The following is a 22,976-nucleotide window of genomic DNA, read 5'->3' on the forward strand; positions in this document are numbered from 1 at the left end:
GAAATATCAGGGATACTCAGAAGCCATCTCTGAGGCCTGTTCAGGGAACAATAAGAATGGTTCAGCCTGCCTGTAGCTTAGTGCTTGTGAAAAAGGAATTTGAAATCGGGCAGCTGAGCGTGGACCATCTCTTGGCAGCTCTCATTGCCTTGGAAAATTTCTGAGCAGAGGAATGACGTAATGCAAGTGACCAGCATGTGTTCCCAAGCAGGGGAACATCAGGCAGAGATGACTTTCCCTTCTAGAAGATTAAAGTTACAGACAGTGGGCCCACGGGATGTCTATAGAGGCCTTTCCAGTCCGGTTTTGTCTGCGCATTTTCTTTCCTGTGTTCGGAGGCTTTCAAAGGCTCCAGATAGTCTCCTTCCCCCGACTGACTTTTAAAAAGAAATGATTTATTCTTCAAACCTGTCAAGGGATTGTCTTTCTTGTCTCACAAAGAGAGGAGGCAAAGAAAGGATGTCCCGAGTCTCAGAACATGAGTTTGTCTTCCAGAGACTCAAGGCTCCCCTTCCAGGCTGTAAATTGGCTTTTGAGCAATTGTCTCTTTTTGCACACTCTGTTGGGTAAGATGTGACCTCTAAGTGGGCATTTTTGGCCGGACTCCTCTGAAAGGGAGGAGGTGGGAAAGGCAAGCTCATTAGGGAGACACTCTTACTTTCTACCACCTCCTGGGCTCCCCCAGAAGGGGGAGTGAGGGGGGCAATTGTGGGAAGAAGAGCTGAGAAGGAGGCAGAGAATGGGGAGGACAGTGATGGACGGACAGGAGTGGGGGCAGCAGGTCAGGGCCATCGGACAGGCAGGGCCCGACAGTGACATGGCTGCCCAGGTGCCTGACCTTGACAGCCACCCCACTGGCTAGATACGGTAGCCCCATTTTATGGAGGGATGAATAGGCTCTAGGAGGTTGGGTCAGCTGCCCAGGGCCATGCAGCTGCCAAGAGGTGCTAGAGAGTAACCCGGGGCTCCTGATGTAGAGAAGCTGGGGGCAGGGGGGATAGGAGGCAAGGTGGGGGAGGGGGGCAATGCAGGGCCAGGCCAGGAGGAGGCACAAGCAGCAGACCCTGAGCTCTCCGGGCAGGGAGGTCTAGCCGGGTCTGGAAGGGGGCCCAGGAAGCTGGGGCCACTCAGGAGCCTGTGCGGTATAGACTGCTCATGCTGCTGCTTTATTCCCAGACCCAGCACCTCTGTAAAAATTGAATGCCGTTCTGTCAGGGCAGAGGTGCACCCAGTGGTAGAAGTTAGGGCAGGGTGGCAATACTTGGGGGTCCAGAGGTAAGGCCTGGGGCTGGCCAGCGGTGATGGCTGCACAACAGTGTGAATGCACTTAATGCCACTGAACTGCATGCTTAAACATGTTTTAAATGATACATTTTATGTTCTCTTTGTTTTACTGTAATAAATCAGTAAGAAAAAAGAAAGGCCTGGCTTGTCCACTGGATAGTGAAGTCTGTCAGCAGGTCGGGCTTCCTGGCTTCCAGTTCAATGAGAGGCCGCTGTTGGGCTGAATGAGGGGCTGCTGCCTGCTCTGGGAGCTCGGGCTGACCTCACAGCAGATGTGCACGGTCACCCTGGGGACAGGATCCTGGCACAGAGGCGGCTCTGGCCACAGAGGACTCATAAAGTTTGTGAGTCCCAAGTTCACCTTCTCAGGGACTGGAGTGGAATTCAGCATTCATTAACGGAGTTTTTTAAAGCCGGGGCTGACGTCCTTCCTCGCTTAAGCTGCCTTCCTGATTCATTTTAAATTGAATATCCAGACTGCCCGCAAGTGGGATTTATGGATGAGTCTGGCGAAGGCGGTCCTCTGGAATGGTGGTTGCGAGTTTTATTTTTTGGTGATTAGACTCACCGTATCCCTGATGAATGTCATAGGTAGTGTGTGTGTGGTTTCATGGGAGCAGCTGCAAGGTGGTGGTTCTTGCAAGGAGAGTGCCCTTGTGTGTGCTGCCCCGGGTGGAGGGTCCAGGGTCAGGGCAAACCCCAGACAGGAAAACTGAGCCCCCTGGGCACTCCGCGTGAGCTTCAGGTTTGCAAATTAAATCACATCCTTTGAAAACCTCAGTAGTCTATCAGGAGGGCTTTGGAGCTTGCCTTTTCAGATAGAGGATCTGGCTTTGTTTTGTTTTTTAATGTTTTCCTATATTTTAAAAAACATTTATTTAAATTCAAGTCAGTTAACGGACACTGTAGTATTTATTGGTTTCAGGCGTAGGACCCAGTGATTCATCACATAGGACACCCAGTGCTCTTCCCAACAAGTGCCCTCCTAATGCCCATCCCCCATCTAGCCCATCCCCCCACCCACTCCCTCCAGCAACCCTCAGTTTGCTCTCTGGATTTAAGAGTCTCTCACGGTTTGCCTCCCTCTCTGTTTTCCCTCCCCTATGTTCATCTTTTGTGTTTCTTAAATTCCACATATGAGTGAAATCATGGATTTTTTTTTCTGCATGACTTATTTCACTTAGCATACCACACCTTAGTTCCATCCACATCTTTGCAAATGGCAAGATTTCATTTTTTATGGCGGAGTAATATTCCATTGTATATATAAGCCACATCTTCTTAATCCATTTATCAGGTGATAGATATTTGGGCTCTTTCTAGAATTTGGCGATTGGTGATAATGCTGCTATAAATACCTGGGTAGGTGGTGTGATTTCAAGTCCAGACTCCATCTCTTATCCAGGGCCTGAGGCAAGTTCAGTTACTTCAGTTCTCTGGGCATCACTTTTATAAGCTCTAAAAGAGGGGAAATAGTGCAACCTGTGCTATGGCTCGAATGTCAGAATTTAATAAAGGAATGGATCCAAGACGCCCGTTACAGTGCCTGGCACATAGTCACACTCCAAGGGCAGTCACTGTTGTTCTTTCTCTAGCACCAGAAGATAGTGAAGAGGCCATCCCATGTCTGGGGATCTTAGTGCCTCGGTAAATCACTACCCCCCACCCCAGTGATCAGTCCCAGAGCCATTAACCAGCACTGACTGGTCGGTGATGGACTGAGACAGTCCACATGCTGAGCAACTGTTACTTTGTGAGTCGTAGTCAGGAAGCCTGGATGCCATGTGTGCTGGGCTCCGTGTCCCTGTCACTCCCTGGGCCAGCCCTCCTCTTTCCTGAGCATGGTGTTCTTACCTAAAATGGCCTTTGCACAGTGATTCCCGCAGGGGGAGGACTTAATCAGAACACATCTTCCTGGGGGCTGAATGCCCACCTCTAGTGCAGCGTGTTCATGCCCTGGGTGCTCAGTGGGGCTTGGTTTGTGCTCAGCACCCACAGAAGGAACCATGTGGTGCTGTAGCACCAAGGCAAATGTGGCAGAAATGCAGCCCAAGAGCGGATAATCCCTTCAAAGAGTATGACCTGTGCTGGAGTCCAGCTCCAGCAGGTGCAGGGCTCCCTGAAAGATGGACGGTGTCAGTGAAAGGGAGGGAGAGAGTCTCTTTCTGCTCACCAGGCAGGCATCTCTGCACTGACCTGAGAGTCAGCTTTATTTATGGAAAAAATGTATGGGGTACAAAACAGAAGTACAAAACATTGCCTTAGACAATGATTTCTGATGACAAATTCTTTGGCATGTAAAAATTTCCCAGAACATAGATTGGTAGAAGACGCATGCATAATCTTTATCAATAGTGATTGATGTAGGTGATTTAGATGCTTATCCTATGGGGAAGGAAGGGATCTTTAGCATTCAAATACAAGGCAAGGTTTTTAGCATAGCAAAGGCAAAAGTTAGTTCTTTGTGAGCAGGAGTCAATAGCCTGTTTTTTTGAAGGGAAGAAAAACAGGTTTCTCAGGGAATGTAATATTTGCTCCTATAATCACAAAAGAAGAAATTCCTACAATAAGTTCCTTCACAAGGTGCAATCAGCAATTCAGGGCCAGAATAAGGAGACTCCTGATACCAGTCAGTAAGGTGCCTTGGGGGTCAGTGCTCAAGCAAAAATAATTGAGTGGGGGGTAGACATCAGCCACCATCTGACAACGGGAGGCGCCCCCTCCCCTGCCTTGCAAACCTGCCTTATCTCACAAGGAGTTTTCTCAACTTTAGTGAGGTCAGAAAATGGCTTCCAGCAAACCTGTAAACAGTAAATCACTTCTAATTGCCCCTGTGCACCATGCATGCGTACAATATCTGTATAAAAGTGTTACAAATAAAAGCACAGCTTCCTTTACATGTTCAGACCCATGCCCTCCCAGCATCAGTCACGCTAACGGTAAAGATCCTTCCAGATCTCTGAGCAGGGCTTTACATGCAGATAGGTGGACCTTAAAAATAAAACGATTTTGTATCCCTGCAACATGAGCGGTTCTAAAAATTGGTGGGTTTTTTTTTTTTTCACTTGATAATACAAGTTGGAGCTCTGTCCTCTTTCATGTTTGAATTTCCTACAGTATTTCCTGGGCTGGAGTTTATTTAGCGGTTCCCTTATTGATGGGCATGGAAGTTGTCCCCAGTGTTTCAGTCTTAGAATTCTGCAGTGACCCTCCGTGTTGTTGCTATCAGGAATGTCTGTGTGTATTTTTCTAGATAGCAAATGAGCAGAGAGGATAATGCACCTTTTATGGGCTAAATCCAGTATGAAACAGAAAATCTCCTGGCTTTATTCCTTGAATAGGAACAAGGCAGAGATAGAATCAAGAGTGTATTGGGGCACCTGGGGAGCTCAGTTGGTTGAGTGTCTGGCTTCGGCTCAGGTCATGATCTTCTGGTTTGTGAGTTCGAGCCCCGCGTTGGGCTCTACTGACAGCTCAGAGCCTGGAGCCTGCTTCTGATTCTGTTTCTCCCTTTCTCTCTCTGCCCTTCCCCTACTCTTTCTGTCATTCTCTCTCTCTCTCAAAAAATTTTAAAAATTTTAAAAAATGTATGTAAGGGAAAATAATGGGCAGGGAGATGGATCAGAAAAGCCTATAATGGGAATTACTTTTTAAAGTTGTAATCATCTAATACTAGTCTACAGTTTTTTATATCTTTGAAATATATATAGAGCTATATGGTCCATTTTAAGATTTTTCTAGAATCCTTCTAGATCTAAAAAATTGGGCCAAAAAATTTATATAATCACATCACATATACCCAAATTAGTTCTAGGTAAATTCAAGAAAGACACATGAAAAATTAATTAAACAAGCATAGTACTTTAAGAAAACAATTTGACAACCTACAGCAAAATTCTTAGGAATATTTATTTACTTCTAATCTGATAATCTAATAATTTCACTTCCAAGTATTAACCCTAAAGAAATAATCCAGATAAAGGAAAATGTGGTATATTATTTTAAACTATATTTAAAGTAGTACAACATTTAGACGCAGTATGTATACCCAGTAAAAGGATATGGATGAGTAAATTTAAAAATTACCTATTAAGGGGGGCCTGGGTGGCCCAATTGGTTAAGCGTCTGACTCTTGATTTCAGCTCAGGGCATGATATTGCAGTTCGTGAGTTTGAGCCTAGTGTCAGGCTCTGCACTGACAGTGTGGAGCCTGCTTGGGATTCTCTCTCTCCCTCTCTGCTCCTCCCCTGCTCTCTCTCTCAAAATAAATCAGTAGAACTTAAAAAATTATACTAAACAATAACCTTATTAAAAATAGTTAAGTTGTTAGATTAATAGTTAATCTAGTACAATTCTTAGATTGTAATGTTGTCATGAAATGTAAGTTTTAAAAACCAAAATTCAAAAATGAAAATATAGCAAGTAATAATCAAATTTTTAAAAAATCATGCCAATGGAAAGGTTATCTTTGGGGGTCACTATTTTTTTTTCAGTAGTTTTCAATTTTTAAACTAATTAGCATATAATAGTTTCATCATTCATTATTTCATTCAATAGTTACTCTTTAGGGTGCTTACTGGGTGCCGAGCACTGTACTAGGCCCTCAGGCTATAGCAGTAAAAATGAGAGGCCACGTCCCTGTTTATTGGCGTCTGGGAAGAAAGAAGCCTTTGGCCATTAATAAGTAGGTTGATAGTGCTGTTTGGGGCACAGACCGGGGGCTGAGATAGGCATTAAGGGAGGTCACACGCAGGATGGTACGGAAAGACATCTGAGGAGGTGACATAGGAACCAGAAAACTGCAGACGAGCTTGCCATGCAGAGTCAGGGAACAGCATTCTAGAAAGATGGAACAGCAAATTTTTAAAGAGATGGCTAGGAATATCTTGGATGTTTATATAATGGAGCCATAGTGAAGGCATGTTTAAAATTTCTCCTCATGGCTAATATCTATTTTTCATTTGTCACAGAGTTTGGCTGTAACTGCACTGGGCAGAATTCAATGATCGCATGACTTTTCATGGAAATGTAGCCTGCACCATGTTATTGAAACTTTCAAGCTCACAAGTACTTGTGCCAGAAAGGACAGCCCTTGAAAGTTGGCAGAAACATAGCAGTTTGCTTTAGTATCCGTTTGTCATCTGTTCTTTAAAAGTTTTCCAATAATATTTTTACTAATATTAACCGTGGATTGATTCTGGGACATGAGTTGATTGAGGCCGGAAACATGTAGGAGTTACCGTCAGCATTTACTGGCTTTAAGGCTTGCTAAATACATCTGTGCATGTTCTCGCCAATGTTTTCAGTACCTTACTAGACAAAAGAAGGGAAACGTCTATGTAGCCAGCAACTAGCAGAGCCAGGTTTGAAGGAGGGTCCCAGCAAACCCCACCCCAGCTTTCTCTGTCTCCAAAAAGAGACAGCGCCAGGGGCCACCTGTCTTGATTCAGTAGCAGAAGAGTCTGTTTCTGGGTTTGACAAACTCTCCCCAACGAAAAGACGTTAGGCGGAGTGAGGCCTTGGAGGCGGCCACGTGGCCAAGTCGCTGAGAAGTAAACAGGAGCACACTCCCGGCTAGTAAATCTCCATCATCTTTCCCAGTGGGAAGCTTTTTCAGGTTTTCAGCCAGGGTCGATGCCAGGAAAACACACTAGCCATTGGGAGGAAAATTAGAGCCTGGTCCTTAGCTGCCCTTCTCAGAGGGAAAGAGCTTGGAGACTGAACCCCAAGTACTCAGAACCCGAGACCTTAAAAGGCCCCAGTGAAATGAGCATCAAATCAGAGGGAGTCAGGCTGAGGGGGCCTCTGGGGAGAGAGCAGGGGCAGAGCAGGTGGGCTCCGGGGGTCCTTCCTGAGTGGGCTACCAGGGCCATGGCCCAGCCTTCTCACTTTGAGCATTGTCACGGGCACCAGCTGAGATCAGAGGGAACTGTCTTTTATTTATTTTATTATTTTATCTTGAGAGAGAGAGATATGGAGGGAGGGAGGGAAGGAGGAAGGACAAACTGGGGAGGGGCAGAGAGAAGGAGAGACAGAATCCTAAGCAGGCTCTGCTCTATCAGCACAGAGCCTAATGTGGAGCTTGAACTCACAGAGTATGAGGTCATGACCTGAGCCAAGATCAAGAGCTGGATGTTCAACCGACTAGGCCACCCAGGCGCCCCTAGAGGGGACTGTCTTTATATCACCCTGGATCAATTTCAGAAGCCTGTAGGGCAAGCTTGAACTTGGTTAATGACCTACTGTTCCCTTGGGCAACAGCAGTGACCTAAGGCATGGAGATTAAGTGGCTCCGTGCACCTCACTCAGGAGGGGTCAGCACACTCAGGGCTGAAGCAGGAATGAGCTCAGCCCTCCACCTGCCATGGTAGCACATCCATCATCTGCTGGGTTTGGGGGAGGAGGTTGTGTTATCCGGCCTTTTCAGTTTTCTTCTCCCAGAGTCCAAGATGCGATGGAGGCTAAGTACATACACATCAGAAGGCAAGTGGTCAGATCTTTACAAAAATCTGAGATTCCAGTGACCATCAAGAGCACCCATCCCTCCCCAGGGAATTCCGGCATCGGCAAGTCTATAGTGGACCTGCTTCGCCTGGGAATCTTAGCTCCACCGCACCTTGGGAAGTGCTCTGCATCCCCTGAGGACTGGCAGCAGCCTTCTTACTCTGGGATCTGTGCTTTCACTCTCATCTCCCCTTGGTAGGTCTAGAAGAGCATTGGGGGTTGGAACCTGTATTCCATGGTGTGGTGCTCTCCAGTCTCTATATCACAGAGTGGAGAATGATATTTGCAAAACTCTCTAGGGAGAGGCAGATTCACCCACAAGAAGCTTAGAACCTAGACTGACATGTCACAGGATGGGACAAGTTTGGTTTCCATCAGTGAGGTCCACTTGCATACAATTGAGTAATTATATATATAATATATATAAAACATTAATTTAATGCAGGACCAGTGTGCAGGGCAGATATGTTAATGAGTATTATATCAAAGAGAGACATAATATGCAGATATATATATATATATATATATTTTTTTTTTTTAACAAAAGCGGGGAGGGGCAGAGAGGGAGACACAATCTGAAGCAGGCTCCATGCTCTGAGCTGTCTGTGCAGAGCCTGACCCAGGACTTGAACCCATGAACCATGAGATCATGACCTGAGCTGCAGTCGGGCGCTTAACCAACTGAGCCACCCAGGAACCCCTTGAGTAGTATTTATAGAGAGAGGACAGTATGGATTTAATGAGGAAGTTAATTCATTTTATGTATGAGTGGTAATTAAAATATCCTCTTCAAAATTAATTTTATTTATTTATTTTTGTTTTTTTTATAATAGTTTATTGTCAAATTGGTTTCCATATAACACCCAGTGCTTCTCCCCACAAGTGCCCCCCACCATGACCATCACTCCCCTCCCTCCCCCTCCCCCTTCAGTCCATGGTTCGTTTTCAGTATTCAGTAGTCTCCCTTGATCTGTGTCCCTCACTCTTCCCCACTCTCTTTCCCCCTTCCTCTCCCCATGGTCCCCTGCCAGGTCTCTCCTGTTAGACCTATGAATGCAAACTTATGGTATCTATCCTTCTCTGCCTGACTTATTTCGCTTAGCATGACACCCTGGTGCAGCCGCTCTGGAAAACAGTGTGGAGACTCCTCAAAAAACTATCGATAGAACTCCCTTATGACCGAGCAATAGCCCTGCTAGGGATTTACCGAAGGGATACAGAAGTGCTGACGCACAGGGGCACATGTACCCCAATGTTCATAGCAGCACTTTCTACAATAGCCAAATCATGGAAAGAGCCTAAATGTCCATCACCTGACGAGTGGATCAAGAAGATGTGGTTTATATATACAATGGAGTACTACATCGCAATGAGAAAGAATGAAATATGGCCATTTGTAGCAAAATTAATTAATTTTAAAAGTAAACTCCTATGCCATTTTCAACCATACCAAAGGATTTTACGGTGGGCACTGAATGGAAGTTCCCTGGGGAAAATGCCGCAGGCTGCAGTGGACTGGTGGGCAGCGCTGGGCGCCTCCCTGGCCAAGAGGATCAAAGTGTCCACACGCTTATAGTCTGTTCCTGCTGCCTGTTGGTGGCTCTGGCGTAGTCAACTGAGATTTGCAGTAAAACAATATAGACATTAATGCAGGACCAGTGTGCAGAGCGGATATGTTAATGAGGATTGCATCAAAGAGAGAGACATAATATGCAGCGTTTCTGAACTTTATGTGGCCAAAAAAAAAAAAAGTCCCTTTGTCCCCATGCAAGCATCTCATGAGATGAGCAGCTCTTTGTAAACCTCACTTTGGGCAACACTTTGTAGTGAATTCATCTCAAGATAGAACTTTCCCTCTCTGTAACTGAACTTAACCAGCACACTTCCCTTTTCATGATGGCTGTCACTAACCCAAGGCAGCACAGGCTTTCCTGGTTTCAATCCGTTGAGGATTTAAGCCCGGGCTGTCTAGGACCCTTGCCCTCCTGTCCCCACCCAGCCACCACTGCTTTCTGAAGCCAGCCTGTGCAGGGGGATCCCATCTCCTGCATTTACCTGGGTGGCCTGGCACCCACCATCTCCCCTTGGATTTCACTGTTGTCTCTCCTCTCCGTTCTGCACCTTTGGTGGGATCTGGTACGGGGGTACACAAGCAGCCCAGCCAGCTGCATGGACGAGGAGAGTATCAGGAAAGGAAAATGCGTGAATTTCAGCAATCCTCGGAGCCAGTTCCTGATCTTCCCAGAACAAGGAGTCAAAACCAACCTTCTTCTTTTAAGAACCAGAACTTCATAAGGATCACGGTGAACTCGGCACCCATTTTCAAAAGGCAGATTCTGCTTCTCTGTCAGTTATTTCCTCCTAAGTCATTGGACTTGCTTATGTTTCAATCTGCATTCCTCCCCCCTTCCCTCCCTCTGTTAAGTGCTTGCTGTGTGGTGGGGTGCTCATTGCAAAGATGAAAAGGTAGAACCATTGTCCTCAAGGGCTCACAGTTGCCCTTGGACTTGCCAACAGGGCTCAGTGTGATGAACTTGACCATGGAATCCGGGAATGGTGATGTGGCTCTGCCTGGAGGACTCAAGGAAGGCTTCACTGAAGAAGTCACTCTTGAACTGAGACCTGGAGAAGCAGAAGAATTTTATCTGTTGCATAAACGTGTGAGGAGTGGGTTGGTGGAGATTTTCTAAGCAGAAGGAACTTTTCGTTTGCGAAGGCACGGCTCAGGGAGAGAGCCCAGTGTGGGTAGGGAGCAGTACTTTGATCAAGAAAAGCTTAAGCTCAGGTGAATGAACATAGGAAAAGTTCCATTTATTGTTTACTTTATGCTAGGTTCTATGTCAGATGTGTTGCATGTATGAACCTGATTTCATCTTCAAAACAAGTCTGTGGTGGAGGCATTAATACCCCTACATTCCTACCCAGGTTACTAGCCACCTCCTGCTAGGTGGGAGGGGAGAGGAGAGTGGAGAGGCAGGTGGAGGGGTGGCCTCCAGACCTGCTGCCCAGGGAAAGGAGCACTCCTGCCCCTACTCCTTCCCCCAACCCTACCTTTGCCCTCACCCCCTCACCTTCTAGCCACAGCCTGTCTGTGACATTTGCTTTCCCATCTGTCGGGCTCTTGGCAGAGAGAGTCTCCTCTTTTAACTTTGGGTGGAGCAAAGAACCAGATGCCAAGTCAAATACAGTCATAGGAATCTCAGGTTGTTTCTCCAGAGAGTCCTCAAAAGAACTGCCCTGTTGTCATTTCTGTGGCTTGGGAGTTTTTCAGTAGCTCTGGGGATCATCCAGCCTATTAGTGCTGAATCATTCAGGAAACCACTGTGCATGCACTTGGCACTTCTGCCCACTTGCTCACACATTCCTGTCTCTCGGGTTTAAAACGATGGAGGAACAAAGACAAGGGGCAAGGAGACCTTGGAGGCTTACCATCGACCCCCCAAAGAGTTCCTGACTCACACAGAGAATGAAGGAATCCCCCCTACCTCTGCCCTTGCCTTGGTCAGAAAACATGGTGCAATGTAAACTTCCGGAACTGATGGACACATTGCATGACCCACTGATCACCATACTGAGAGTGAATGTTCTTGAACAGTGAACATTTGTAGGTTCTAGAGAGCTGCTCTCTCCAGTATTGCCGGGGAATCATTTTGGAAACAGTTGGCTAGTCATTTCAGAAAGAGCTGTTTTGTTAATTTCCATCTTGAGGTTTGAAATTGGCAGCAGTCCAGTAAATGGAGTGAAGAGGATCCTTGACAGGGATAGTTGAGAGCCTGAGCTATGACCTTCTGGCCCAGAGCAGTGATCACAAATCGGTGGTTTGAAAGTAGGGGGACAGGGTTAGGTATGAGCAGTGTTAATCTTGGGGGGACTTGGTTCCCTTTGCTCCTGTCCCTTTGCTCTCCTTTCATTCTGTTGTTGTCTTTCATTATTGTTATCCATTTCCCCAGCCAGCAACCCATCCAGTTGTCTGATGTTGCCTTTGCATCTCCATTTGCCTCAGGATACTCTCAAGAGTAAATCTTGGGAATTTTTCCTGCAAAGGGCCAGATAATAAATATTTTAGGCTTTTTGATCCCTAGTGTGTGTTGCAACAGCTCAGCTCTGCCACTGTGGCACAGTAGTAGCCACAGACGATATGTAAACAGATGAATGTGGCTCTGTTCCAATAAAACTTTATTCACAAAAGTAGGCAGTGGCCCTGATTTGGTCTACCAGCCATAGTTTGCTCACCCCCTGCTCTAGATTTTAATCCTCTCCTTTTTTTTTTTTTTTTTTTTTTTTTTTTTGAATCGCAAGAAGAGGAGCAAAGTGTTAAAAAGGAAAGCTGTTGGTCTGTGTGTTGTTTCTTTTGGACTTGCCTTTCCTCATTTTTAACATTTCAGAAAGTACACTTTGTCTTGTCTTTATAGGTGGTTATTTAAATTGAAAGCAGCTGTGGAAGGCAAGAATCCTCTCAGTGAGTATTGGGTATGTCTACTGCCATGAAATAGTAATTTTTAATATATTCTTGTTTTAGCCAGATACAGAGTTTGTTGGTAGATTGCAGAATAGTTCAGGAAAACTTTATACTGTATAATGCCAGGCATGGTATAATAATTGCTTCTTGCTGGAATGAATGCACATATAGATGCCAAAACTGTTTAGAAATAATTTTAGAAGTCATTTAGGAGTGAGTTGATGGTATATGGATCCTATATGGTGGTTTTCTGATCAATCTATATGGTACCATGGATCTAGTTCTTTAATCTTTCATCGTCTTGTGAGACTTCCCCAAAGTACCCTTGAGATGCCTAGGGAAAGCAGAGAACATATAGGAAGGTTTTAGGCACAGGTAAGAAGCTCTCCAGGTTTTTCCTGTCATTGGAGACAGGTGACCACCCAAAAGACTACTATGATCACTCAATCTCACAGATGCAACGGTGCCCATCTTGGCATCCTGCCCTGTTGGCCTGTGGTCCTAAGGATCAAAGAGGATTAGCAACTAGTGATCAGTTGTATAGCTAGGCACAACCTCCTGACTCACCCTCCCCAAACTCCCATCGAAATGCTCAGTGGGGGTGTACACATGCATGTCCAAAAAGTTATGATAAATGTGAAAGGGAAAAAAATTATAACTGATGGCATGATCCCAGTGGCTTGAGGTCAGTCTAACATGGCATGGTCCCAACTTTGTTTAAATATTTATACCCATATAAATCATCTTAGTTATAACTATATTAAAATTTCAACAATGGCTATCTCTATAGAGTAGAAAGATAGATGATTTTAATTGCCTTTTTTTGGGTCTCATAATTTTAAAAAGTTTTTCTATAATAACCAAGTGTTGCTTTTATAGTTCAAAAAGTGTTATTTTAAAAAGATAAAGAGGAGGCACCCTAGCTTACTTTTTGTCTTGCTTAGAATAAGAGAGTACATTCTCCTACAATAATTTGTCCATCCACCCTAAAGCAGGCACCCCATTGGCCATTTAGAACTTTCCAGAGAAAGACAACACTGGAGACAGGCTAATGTTGGGGGGGTTAGACATCTGCTGGACGAGGGCTTTCTCCTCCTCAGCCAATCACATGTGTATAGCAGACTTAAGTTGCTGGTCACTAAAGTTTGAACGCATTCTAAAAGCACTCAATTTTTACTTCCCCTTCCATATTTTATGTGTGTGTCACACTTTACATCTTTTTACTTTGGGTATCCCTTGGCTACTTTTTGTAAATTTCATTTCATTAATAGGTTTGTGCATTAACCTCCATACTGCCTTTATGAGTGATTAATCTCTTATTTTTACTATGGGTTTGCTTTCAGCTGTGAAATATTTTCATTTCATACTTTTTAAAATAGTTATGGTGTTCCTCCCCCCCCCCCACACACTTAAATAAACTTGTCAAGTAGAGTGAGTATTCTTTGCTGTAGGTGTTTGGCTTTCATTGAATATGTTGTCCTTCTGGCCTGCTGATAAAGCACATGATAGCTTCAAGGAGTTTCTCTTGTATGTTACTTTTTTTTTCCTTCTTGCTTTTAAGTTTCTCTCTCTATATTTAATCTTTGTCATTTTAATTATTATGCGTTTGGTGTGGACCTCACTGAGTTCATCTTATTAGGGTTGGTCTGTGTTTCCAGGACCTGGATGTCTGTTTCCTACCCCAGATTAGGAGACTTTGTAGCCATTATTTCTTCAAATAGGTTTTCTCCTCTGTCTATCTGTTCTCCTTGTGGGACCCCTAGAATAGGAATGTTGTTATGCTTGCTGATGTCATAAAGAGGTCTCTTTAACCTATCCTCATTTTTAATATTCTCTTAAGCTTTTATTTTAGTTCCAGTTAACATATAGTGTAATGTGTGTTTCTGGTATACAATATAGTGATTCAATTTTTGGTGCTTATCACAAGCAGTGCACTCCTTGATCCGCATCACTGGTTTCACACATCTCCCTCACCCCATTTCCCTCTGGGAATCATCAGTTTGACTCTTTTCTTCCCTTTGCTTGTTTCTTAAATTCCACATGAGCAAAATTATATGTCATTTGTCTTTCTCTGACTGACTTATTTTGCTTAGCTCCATCCATGTTGTTACTAATGGCAAGATTTCATTCCTTTTTATGGCTGAATAATATTCAATTATATATGTATATATATCACATCCACTTTCTTCATTAATCAATTAATGGACACATGGGTTGCTTCCAAATCTTGGCTATCTCAAACAATACTGCTAACACAGAGGTGAATGCAGGGATGCATGTATCCCTTTGAATTAGTGTATTTATCCATTTTAATGTTTCATTTTGAGAGAGGAGTAGAGAGAAAGGTGGACAGAAGCTCCAAAGCAGGTTCTGCACTGACAGCAGTGAGCCCAATGCAGGGCTCGAACTCACAGACTATGAGATCATGACCTGAGCTGAAGTTGAATGCTCAACCGACTGAGCCACCCAGGCACCCCAGCGTTCTTGTATTCTTTAGGTAAATATCCAGTAGTGTGATTGCTGGATCATAAGGTAGTTCTATTTTTAACATTTTGAGGAACTTCCATACTGTTTTTCACAGTGGCTGCAGCAGTTTGCATTCTCACCAACAGTGCAAGAGGGTTCCTTTTTCTACATTCTTACCAACATCTGTTGTTTCTTGTGTTGTTAATTTTAGCCATTTTGATAAATGTGAGGTGTTATCTCATTGTCGTTTTGATTTGCATTTCCCTAATAAGTAATGAAGAACATTTTTTCATGTGTCTGTTGGCCATCTGGATGTCTTTGGAGAAATGTCTGTTCATGTCTCTTGCACATTTTTAATGGAATTGTCTGTTTTTGAGGTGTTAAATTGTATCTTCCTTATATTTTTTGGATACTAACCCTTGATTGGACATGTCATTTGCAAATATCTTCTCCCATTCCATAGGTTGCCTTTTAGTTTTGTTGTTTCCTTTGCTGTGCAGAAGCGTCTTATTTTGATGTAGTCCCAATAGTTTATTTTCACTTTTGTTTCCCTTCCCTCAGGAGGCCTATCTAGAAAAAAGGTACAGTGGCCGGTATCAGAGAAGTTACTGCCTGTGCTGTCTTCTAGGATTTTTATGGCTTCAGGTCTTACATTTGGGTCTTTCATCCATTTTGAATTTACTTAAAAAAATTTTTTTAAGTTTATTTAATTATGAGAGACACAGCATGAATGGGGGAGGGACAGAGAATCTGAAGCAGGCTCCAGGCTCCGTGCTGTCAGCACAGAGCCTGACACGGGGCTCAAACCCACGAACTGTGAAATCATGACCTGAGCTGAAGTCGGAGGCTTAACCGACTGAGCCGCCCAGGCGCCCCTTCACTTTTGAGTATGGGATGAGAAAGTGGTTCCAGTTCCATTCTTGTTCACGTTGTCTAGGTTTTCCAGCACCATTTTTCAGGAGACTTTTCCCCCTTTGGATATTCTTTCCTACTTTGTCAAAGATTAATTGATCATGTAATTGTGTTTAATTTTGGTTTTCTATTGTGTTCCATTAATCTATGTGTCTTTTTTTTTTTTGAATGCCACCACTATACTGTTTTGAATTACTACAGCTTTAATGAAACTGCAAGTCTGAATTGTCATGTCTCTAGATTTGCTTTTATTCTTCAAGATTCCTTTGGCTGTTCGTGGTCTTATGTGGTTCCATTCACATTTTAATATTTGTTCTAGCTCTGTGAAAAATGCTAATAATTTTGATAAAATTGCATTAAATGTGTAGATTGCTTTGGGTAGTATAGACATTTTAACAATATTTGTTCTTCCGTTCCATAAACATGGAATCTTTCCAGGTTTTTGTGTCTTCAGTTTCTTTCATTAGTATTTTATAGTTTGCAGAGTACATGTCTGTCACCTCTTTGGTTAGGTTTATTCCTAGGTATCTTATTATTTTTCATGGAATTGTAATTGCCACTGATTCCTTAATTGTTCTTTTTGCTGCTTCATTATTGGTGTATAGAAATGCAACAGATTTCTGTACACTTATTTTGTATTCTGTAACTTCACTAAATTCATTTATCAGTTCTAGAGTCTTTTGGGTTTTCTATATGTACTATCATGTCATCTGCAAATAGTGCAAGTTTTACTTCTTCCTTGCTGATTGGATGTCTTTTATTTCTTTATGTTGTCTGATTGCTGTTTTGGGACTTTCAGTACTATGAATAAAAGTGATGAGAATCAACATCCTTATCTTGTTCCTGACCTTGGGGGAAAGCTGTCACTTTTTCCCCATTTAGGATGGTATTAGTTGTGGGATTATGCTGAATGGCCATTATCATGTTGAGGTATGTTCCCTCTAAGCCTACTTTGTTGAGGGCTTATATCATGATTGGATGTACTTTGTCAAGAATTTTTCTGCATTTATTGAAATGATCTTATCCTCTCTCTTACTGATGTAATGTATTGCGTTGATTAATTTGTGAATATTGAACCAACCTTGCAACCCAGGGGTGAATTCCACTTGATCATGATGAGTGGGTTTATTAATGCAGTGTATTCAGTTTGCTAGGATTTTGTTGAGGATTTTTGCATGTATGTTCTTCAGAGATATTGGCCTGTTGTTATCTTTTTTAGTGGAGTCTTTATCTGATTTTGGTATTGGGGAAATGCTGGCTTCAAAGAAGGAATTTGGAAGTTTTACTTCCATTTTTAGTTTTTGGGATAGTTTGAGAAGAGTAGATAATAACTTTTCTTTAAATATTTGGTGGAATTTGCCTGTGAAGTATCTGGCTCTAGATTTGTGTCAGAAGTTTTTTTGATTACTGATTGAATTTCTTTGCTGGCTATTAGTCTGTTCAAACTTCGTTTCTTCCTGTTTCAGTTTTGGATAGGTGATCTGTTTCTAGGAATCTATCCATTTCTTCTTGGCTGTCCAATTTGTTGGCATATGGTTTTTCATAATACTCTTTTATAACTATTTGTATTTCTGTGGTGTTGATCATTATTTCCCCTCTCTCTCTTATATTTATTTGAGTCCTTTCTCTTTTTTTCCCTACGTCTTTTTTTACTAAGTCTGGCTAAAGGTTTATCAATTTTATTGATTTTTTTTCAAAGAACTATCTCCTGGTTTCATTGATCTCTTTTATTGTTTGTTTTTGTTTCTATCTCATTTATTTCTGCTCTAATGGTTATTATTTCCTGCTTTCTGTTCACTTTAGGCTTTGTTGTTCTTTCTCTAGCTCCTTTAGGTGTAAGTTTAGGTTGTTTGAGATTTTTCTTCTTCTTGAGGTAGGCTTATATTGCTATAAACTTCCCTCTGTGCACTACTTTTGCTGCATCTCAAAGGCATGAACTATTTTGTTTTCATTTTCATTTGTTTCCATGTACTTTTTTATTTCTTCTATTATTTACTGGCTGACTTATTCATTGTTTAATGAATGTAGCATTTGTTTGTGGTCTTTCCAGAGTTTTTCATACGGTTGGCTTGTAGTTTCATAACATCATGGTCAGAAAAGATGCATGGGGGGGCACCTGGGTGGCTCAGTCGGTTAAGCTTCCGGCTTCGGCTCAGGTCATGATCTCATGGTTCGTGGGTTTGAGCCCTGCATCGGGCCCTGTGCTGACAGCAAGCTCAGAGCCTGGAGCCTGCTTCAGATTCTGTGTTTCCTTCTCTCTCTGCCCCTCTCCACTCATGCTCTGTCTCTCTCTGTCTCAAAAATAAATGAAAAAAACATTTAAAGAGTAAAAAAAAAAAGATGCATGGTATGATTTCAACCTTCTTGAATTTGTTGAGGGTTGTTTTGTGGGCTAATATATGATCTGTTCTGGAGAATGTTCCATGGGCACTTGAATAGAGTATATATTCTGTTTTAGGATGAAATGTTCTAACTATATCTGTTAAGCCCATCTGGTCCACTGTGTCATTCAACGCCATTGTGTCTTACTGATTTTCTATTTAGATGATGTATTGATTTAGGTGGGCTGTTAATATTCCTTACTATTATTTTATTAATTAGTTCCTTTATGTTTGTTATTAACTGTTTTATGTATTTGGGTGATCCCATATTGGTTGCATGATTATTTACAAATGTTATATCTTCTTGTTGGAGTGTCCCCTTTATTATTATATAGTGTCCTTCTTTGTTTCTTGTTATAGTCTTTGTTGTAAAGTCTATTTTGTCTGAGGCAGTATTGCTGCTCTTGCTTTGACATCCATTTGCATCATAGATTTTCTACATTCTCTCACTTTCAATCTGTAGGTGCCTTTAGGTCTACAATGAGTCACTACTAAGTCAGCATTTAGATGGGTCTTTCATTTATTTTTAAAATTTTAAATTAATTGTATTAAATTCATTTATTTAGAGCGAGAAAGCGAGCATGAGTGGGAGAAGGGAAGAGGAATAGGAAGAGAGAAATTTTTAGGCAAGCTCCCCAGTGTGGGGCTTGATGTCATGACTGTGAGACCATGACCTGCGTAGAAATAAAGTGTTGGACGCTTAACAACTGAGCCACCCAGGGACCCCAAGATAGGTCTTTTATTTTTATTTATTCTGTCAACCTATATCTTTTGATTGGAGCATTTAGTCCTTTCAGATTCAAAGTAGTTATTGGTAGATAGGTATTTATGGCCATTTTATTACTTGTTTTTTGGTTGTTTCTTAGGATTTTTCTCTGGTCCTTTCTTTCTTCCTTTCATGGTTTGCTTGTTTTCTTTAGTGATATATTTGGATTTTCTTTATTCTTGGCATATTTTTTAGTGGATTTTGATTTGTGGTTGCCATTGGGTTTTTTATTAAAAAAATTTTTTTTCGGGGCACCTGAGTGGCTCAGTCGGTTAAGCGTCCAACTTCGGCTCAGGTCCTGATCTCACAGTTTGTGGGTTTGAGCCCCACATCAGGCTCTGTGCTGACAGCTAGCTCAGAGCCTGGAGCCTGTCTTCTGATTCTGTGTTTTCTTCTCTTTCTGACCCTCCCCTGCTCGCACTGTCTCTCTCTGTCTTAAAAATAAATAAAAGACATAAAAAAATTAAAAAAATTTTTTTTCATCTATATTTTTGAGAAAGACAAGAGATAGAGTGAGAGCAGGGGAGGAACAGAGAGAGAGGGAGACACAGAATCTGAAGCAGGCTTCAGGCTCTGAGCTGTCAGCACAGAGCCCATTGTGGGGCTCAAACCCATGAACTGTGAGATCATGACCTGAGCCGAAGTCAGGCACTCAACTGACTGAGCCACCCAAGCACCCCTGCTTTTGTTGATTTTGTTGGGGGTTTTGTTCATATCCTGGATCTAGATATCTGTTTCCTTCCCCAGATTAGGGAAGCGTTCAACTGTTATTTCTTCAAATAAATTCTCTGTCTCCTTTTCTCTCTCTTCTTCTTTAGGGACTTTTATAATATGATAAAATCAATTACTGACTTCCCTGAGTATTCTCATTTTATATAATTCTTTTTTTCTCTTTTGTTCAGCTTAATTACTTTCCATTACTCTGTCTTATAGGTCATTAACTTATTTCTTTGCTTCTTCTAGCCTGCTGTTCATCCCATCAAGCATGTTCCTCATTTTGTTTATTAAGCTCTTTTTCTCTATGTTAATCCTTATCTCTATGTTAAGGGTCTCAGTGATGCTGTCCACTCTTACCTAAAGCCCTGTCAATATCTTTATGATCATTAGTTTAAATTCTCTACCAGGCATGTAACTTATATCTGTTTCACTTAGGTCTCTGGCCATGATGTTGTCCTATTCTTGTATTTGGGACAGCTTCCTCTGTGTGCTCATTTTGTCTAAGTCTTGTGCCTGCTTCTTTGTTAGGAAAGTCAACTATGTTTCCTGTTCCTGAGGGTAATAGCTTTATGAAGAAGAAGTCCTATATGCCCTACCATCTAGTGTCCCCTGTTCCCCAGGGCCTGAAATGTCAGGGACTGTCTCCAGTGTGTTCTGCATGCACTCTACTGTTTAACCCTGGCCCTTTTCTCTTTCAGGCCAGTCATCTGCAGGGGCTCTCTCTAGGCTTTTGTAGAATGTTTGGCCCCTGGCCGGGAGGTGAACTAGGTGTGTTCTGGTCTGCTTGTGAAATGAGACCTATCATCACCACTGTCAGAACTGAGACTCTGCAAAACTCCTGGGTCAGGTTGGCTGGTCTTCTGGGCGATGGCGATTGCCACTCTGGGACTAAAGCAATTATGACTGGGGCGGGCACTTCCACCAGAGCAAGCAGGAGGGGGGGCCCTTGGCATACGCAAGTTAGGCAGCCAGGATCTGCTCTGCACTGCTCTGCAGGCAATCCTGTGGTTATGCAAAAGGATGGGAGAGGGAAATGGCACCTGCCAGTTCCTCTGTGCCTGTGTGTGTGTGTGGGGGGGGTATCTCTCCATGAACACTGTCTCCCTGGGACATGCTGTGAGATGAACAAATAACTTCCCCACTGTGTGCCCCAGGCACTCTTCAGATCACGATTTCCTTGCTGTATGTCATGGGCTGTCTGCCCTGCCTTCTTTCCAAGAGCAGTCCCAGTGCCCTCTGGGCTCTTTCCAAGCCAAGCCCACTGACCTTTAACTCCAGGCCTCAAGCCCCACTGATTGCTGTAAGTCATGAAATTTAGCCTCTCGCTTTCTAAGCCATTTGCTACTGAGGTTCATTTCCCCTATGCTCTCCCCTGTGCGCTCGTCCCTTTCATCCTTCTCCATGACCTCACTGACCACGATTCTCTCCCAAACCACATCTCCACACTTTGTATCTTCTTCAGTGTGGTCTCTTCTACCTTTACTTGTGGAGTTTGTTCTCACCATCTTCAGGTTGATTTCCGAGGTACTTAGGATGATTTGATAGTTACCTAGTTCTATCTGTGGGACAAGGTGACCTTGGGGTCCTCCGGCTCTGCTGCCATCTTCGCCTCTTTTTTAATAAACTTTTATCTTTTGGCTGCTCAACTTGGTTACTTTCCATTACTCTGTCTTCCAGCTAGTTGATCCACTTTTCTGCATTCTGTAATCTGTTGTTGATTCTCTCTAGTGTAATTTTCATTTCAGTTAGTGTATTCTCCAACTCTATTTTTTTTGTCTTCTTGTTGAAATTCTCACTGACTTTTGTTTTCCTTTATCAACTATATTGCTTATGTTTCTTTTAGCTCTTTGTGCTTATGTCTTCTTTTTTTCATTCAAGATCTATACCTCTGTCTCCTCATTTTGTCTGAGTCTCTGTGCTTCTTTCAATATATTGGGTAGACCAACTACATTTCCAGTTGTGAAAGTAGTGGCTTTATGTAGATGGGATCCTGTAATGCCCTGTAGTTTAATCCCCTCTGGTCCCTAGAACCAGGTGCTCAAGGGGTGTCCTCTGTGTGGGCTGTGTATGCCTTCTTGTGGGTGAACCGTGATTGATGGGAGCATGCTGGTAAGCGAAGTTGGCCCCCAACTTCCCTGGCTGCAGGGACCCACTTTACATGCCACGGGCACACTGGTGTATGGATCTTGCTCCCTATGGGACCAATTTAGAGGCTGGGGTGGCAGGTAGGCAGGGTTGGCACTCAGCCTGGGTGTCTGCACTTACCCCTAGGACAACTGTGGGTGTGCTGATGAGTAGTGCTTGCTCCCTGGACGCTCAGTGAAAGGTTTGGCTGCAGGAGCTGTGGGTATACTGGTGTGTGGAGTTAACTACCCCCTACCCAGGGCAGGAATCACTTCGGAGAGGTGTCAGTCCCATCCTGGGCCTGCTTGTTGGGGGAGGTGGGGGTTAGGAGTCACTTTGGAGGACTGCCTGCCAGGGTAGGGTATGCATTGCTAGCACGGTAGATGTGACACCCACTTCGAACACTCTCCAAGTATTATCTAGTCTGGGGGAGGGCAAGAAAAATGTCACCTGTCAGCTCTTTTGTTCTTAGAGAAGTCTCTTGAAGATTGCTGCCTTTCTGGCATTCATCCTAAAGTTAGTCAACAGATCTCTTTCACATGTATCCTAGGTGCTTTACAAATTTGTGTTCGGACAGACATATTGGGAATGCTGGCTCTTTAGAGGTGGGAACTCTGTTTCCTATCACTCTTAGGGTCTTCTGGAGTTAAGAACCACTGGTTTTCACTGCCAGGCATTATGGGGATTGGTCTTCCTAGTGGGGTGGTGCCCTGTGTGGGGTCAGATCCCCTCTCGTTTCTATGTTTGTGATGTTCCTCACTTTTGTGGTTGGTTGCGCCAGAGGTTTGGTTCCTGACTGCATTCCTACCCCTCAGGTCCCCTGTTAGTGTGGCCTTATCTGTACCGCTGGCAGTGGAAGAACCTGCTCCACCGTCTTCAGGTTGTTTTCAGGGAGAGTTCCAGTACACGTAGTTGTCTCATTGTGTCTGTGGGGCAGGTTGAGCTCAGGATCCTCCAACTCCACCATCTTCCCAGTTGGCCGTGGGTGGTTTTTTCATTTTGTTCATGGTTCCTGTGCTGTGCAGAAGCTTCTTAATTTGATGGAATCCTACTTGTTTATTTTTGGTTTGTTGCTTTTTTTGTTTTGGTGTTAAATCCAAAAATTCATTGCCAAAACCGGTGTCTAGAAGCTTATCCTTTATGTGTTCTTTTAGGAGTTTTGTATTTTCAGTTCTCGCATTTAAGTCTTTAATTCATTTTGAATTAACGTTTGTGTATAGTGTAAGATGGGGTCTAGTTTTCCCAGCACCCTTTCCTGAAGAAACCGTCTTTTCTCCCTCATAGATTCTTGCCTCCCTTTTTTAAACTAATTGAATATATGTGCATAGATTTGTTTCTGGAGTCTGTTGATCTGTGTATCTGT

At 43.2% G+C, this 22,976-nt stretch overlaps 1 protein-coding gene and 1 long non-coding RNA gene across 3 annotated transcripts in view; one reads left to right on the forward strand and one right to left on the reverse strand.

The window, feature by feature from the left end:
• Positions 1–22,976, forward strand: part of CCDC3 (coiled-coil domain containing 3) — a 108,508-nt gene that overhangs the window by 66,799 nt on the left and 18,733 nt on the right. Inside the window, exon 3 of one of the 2 annotated variants that reach the window (XM_029955768.1) lies at positions 6,255–6,314. The exons of the other annotated variant lie outside the window; for it this stretch is intronic. Within the exon in view, the coding sequence (XP_029811628.1) occupies positions 6,255–6,290 (36 nt within the window). The 3' untranslated portion in view covers positions 6,291–6,314. Of the gene's footprint in view, positions 1–6,254; positions 6,315–22,976 lie in introns of those variants that run through there. 2 annotated transcript variants of the gene reach the window in all.
• Positions 12,049–13,966, reverse strand: LOC115305500. Its single transcript, XR_003914810.1, has 2 exons — positions 13,928–13,966; positions 12,049–12,581 (listed from the first exon to the last, which is right to left on the reverse strand). It is a non-coding gene; the product is annotated as an uncharacterized LOC115305500 (long non-coding RNA).

This window comes from Suricata suricatta, chromosome 10, assembly GCF_006229205.1.
Source record: "Suricata suricatta isolate VVHF042 chromosome 10, meerkat_22Aug2017_6uvM2_HiC, whole genome shotgun sequence".
NCBI classification, from domain to species: Eukaryota; Metazoa; Chordata; class Mammalia; order Carnivora; family Herpestidae; genus Suricata; species Suricata suricatta.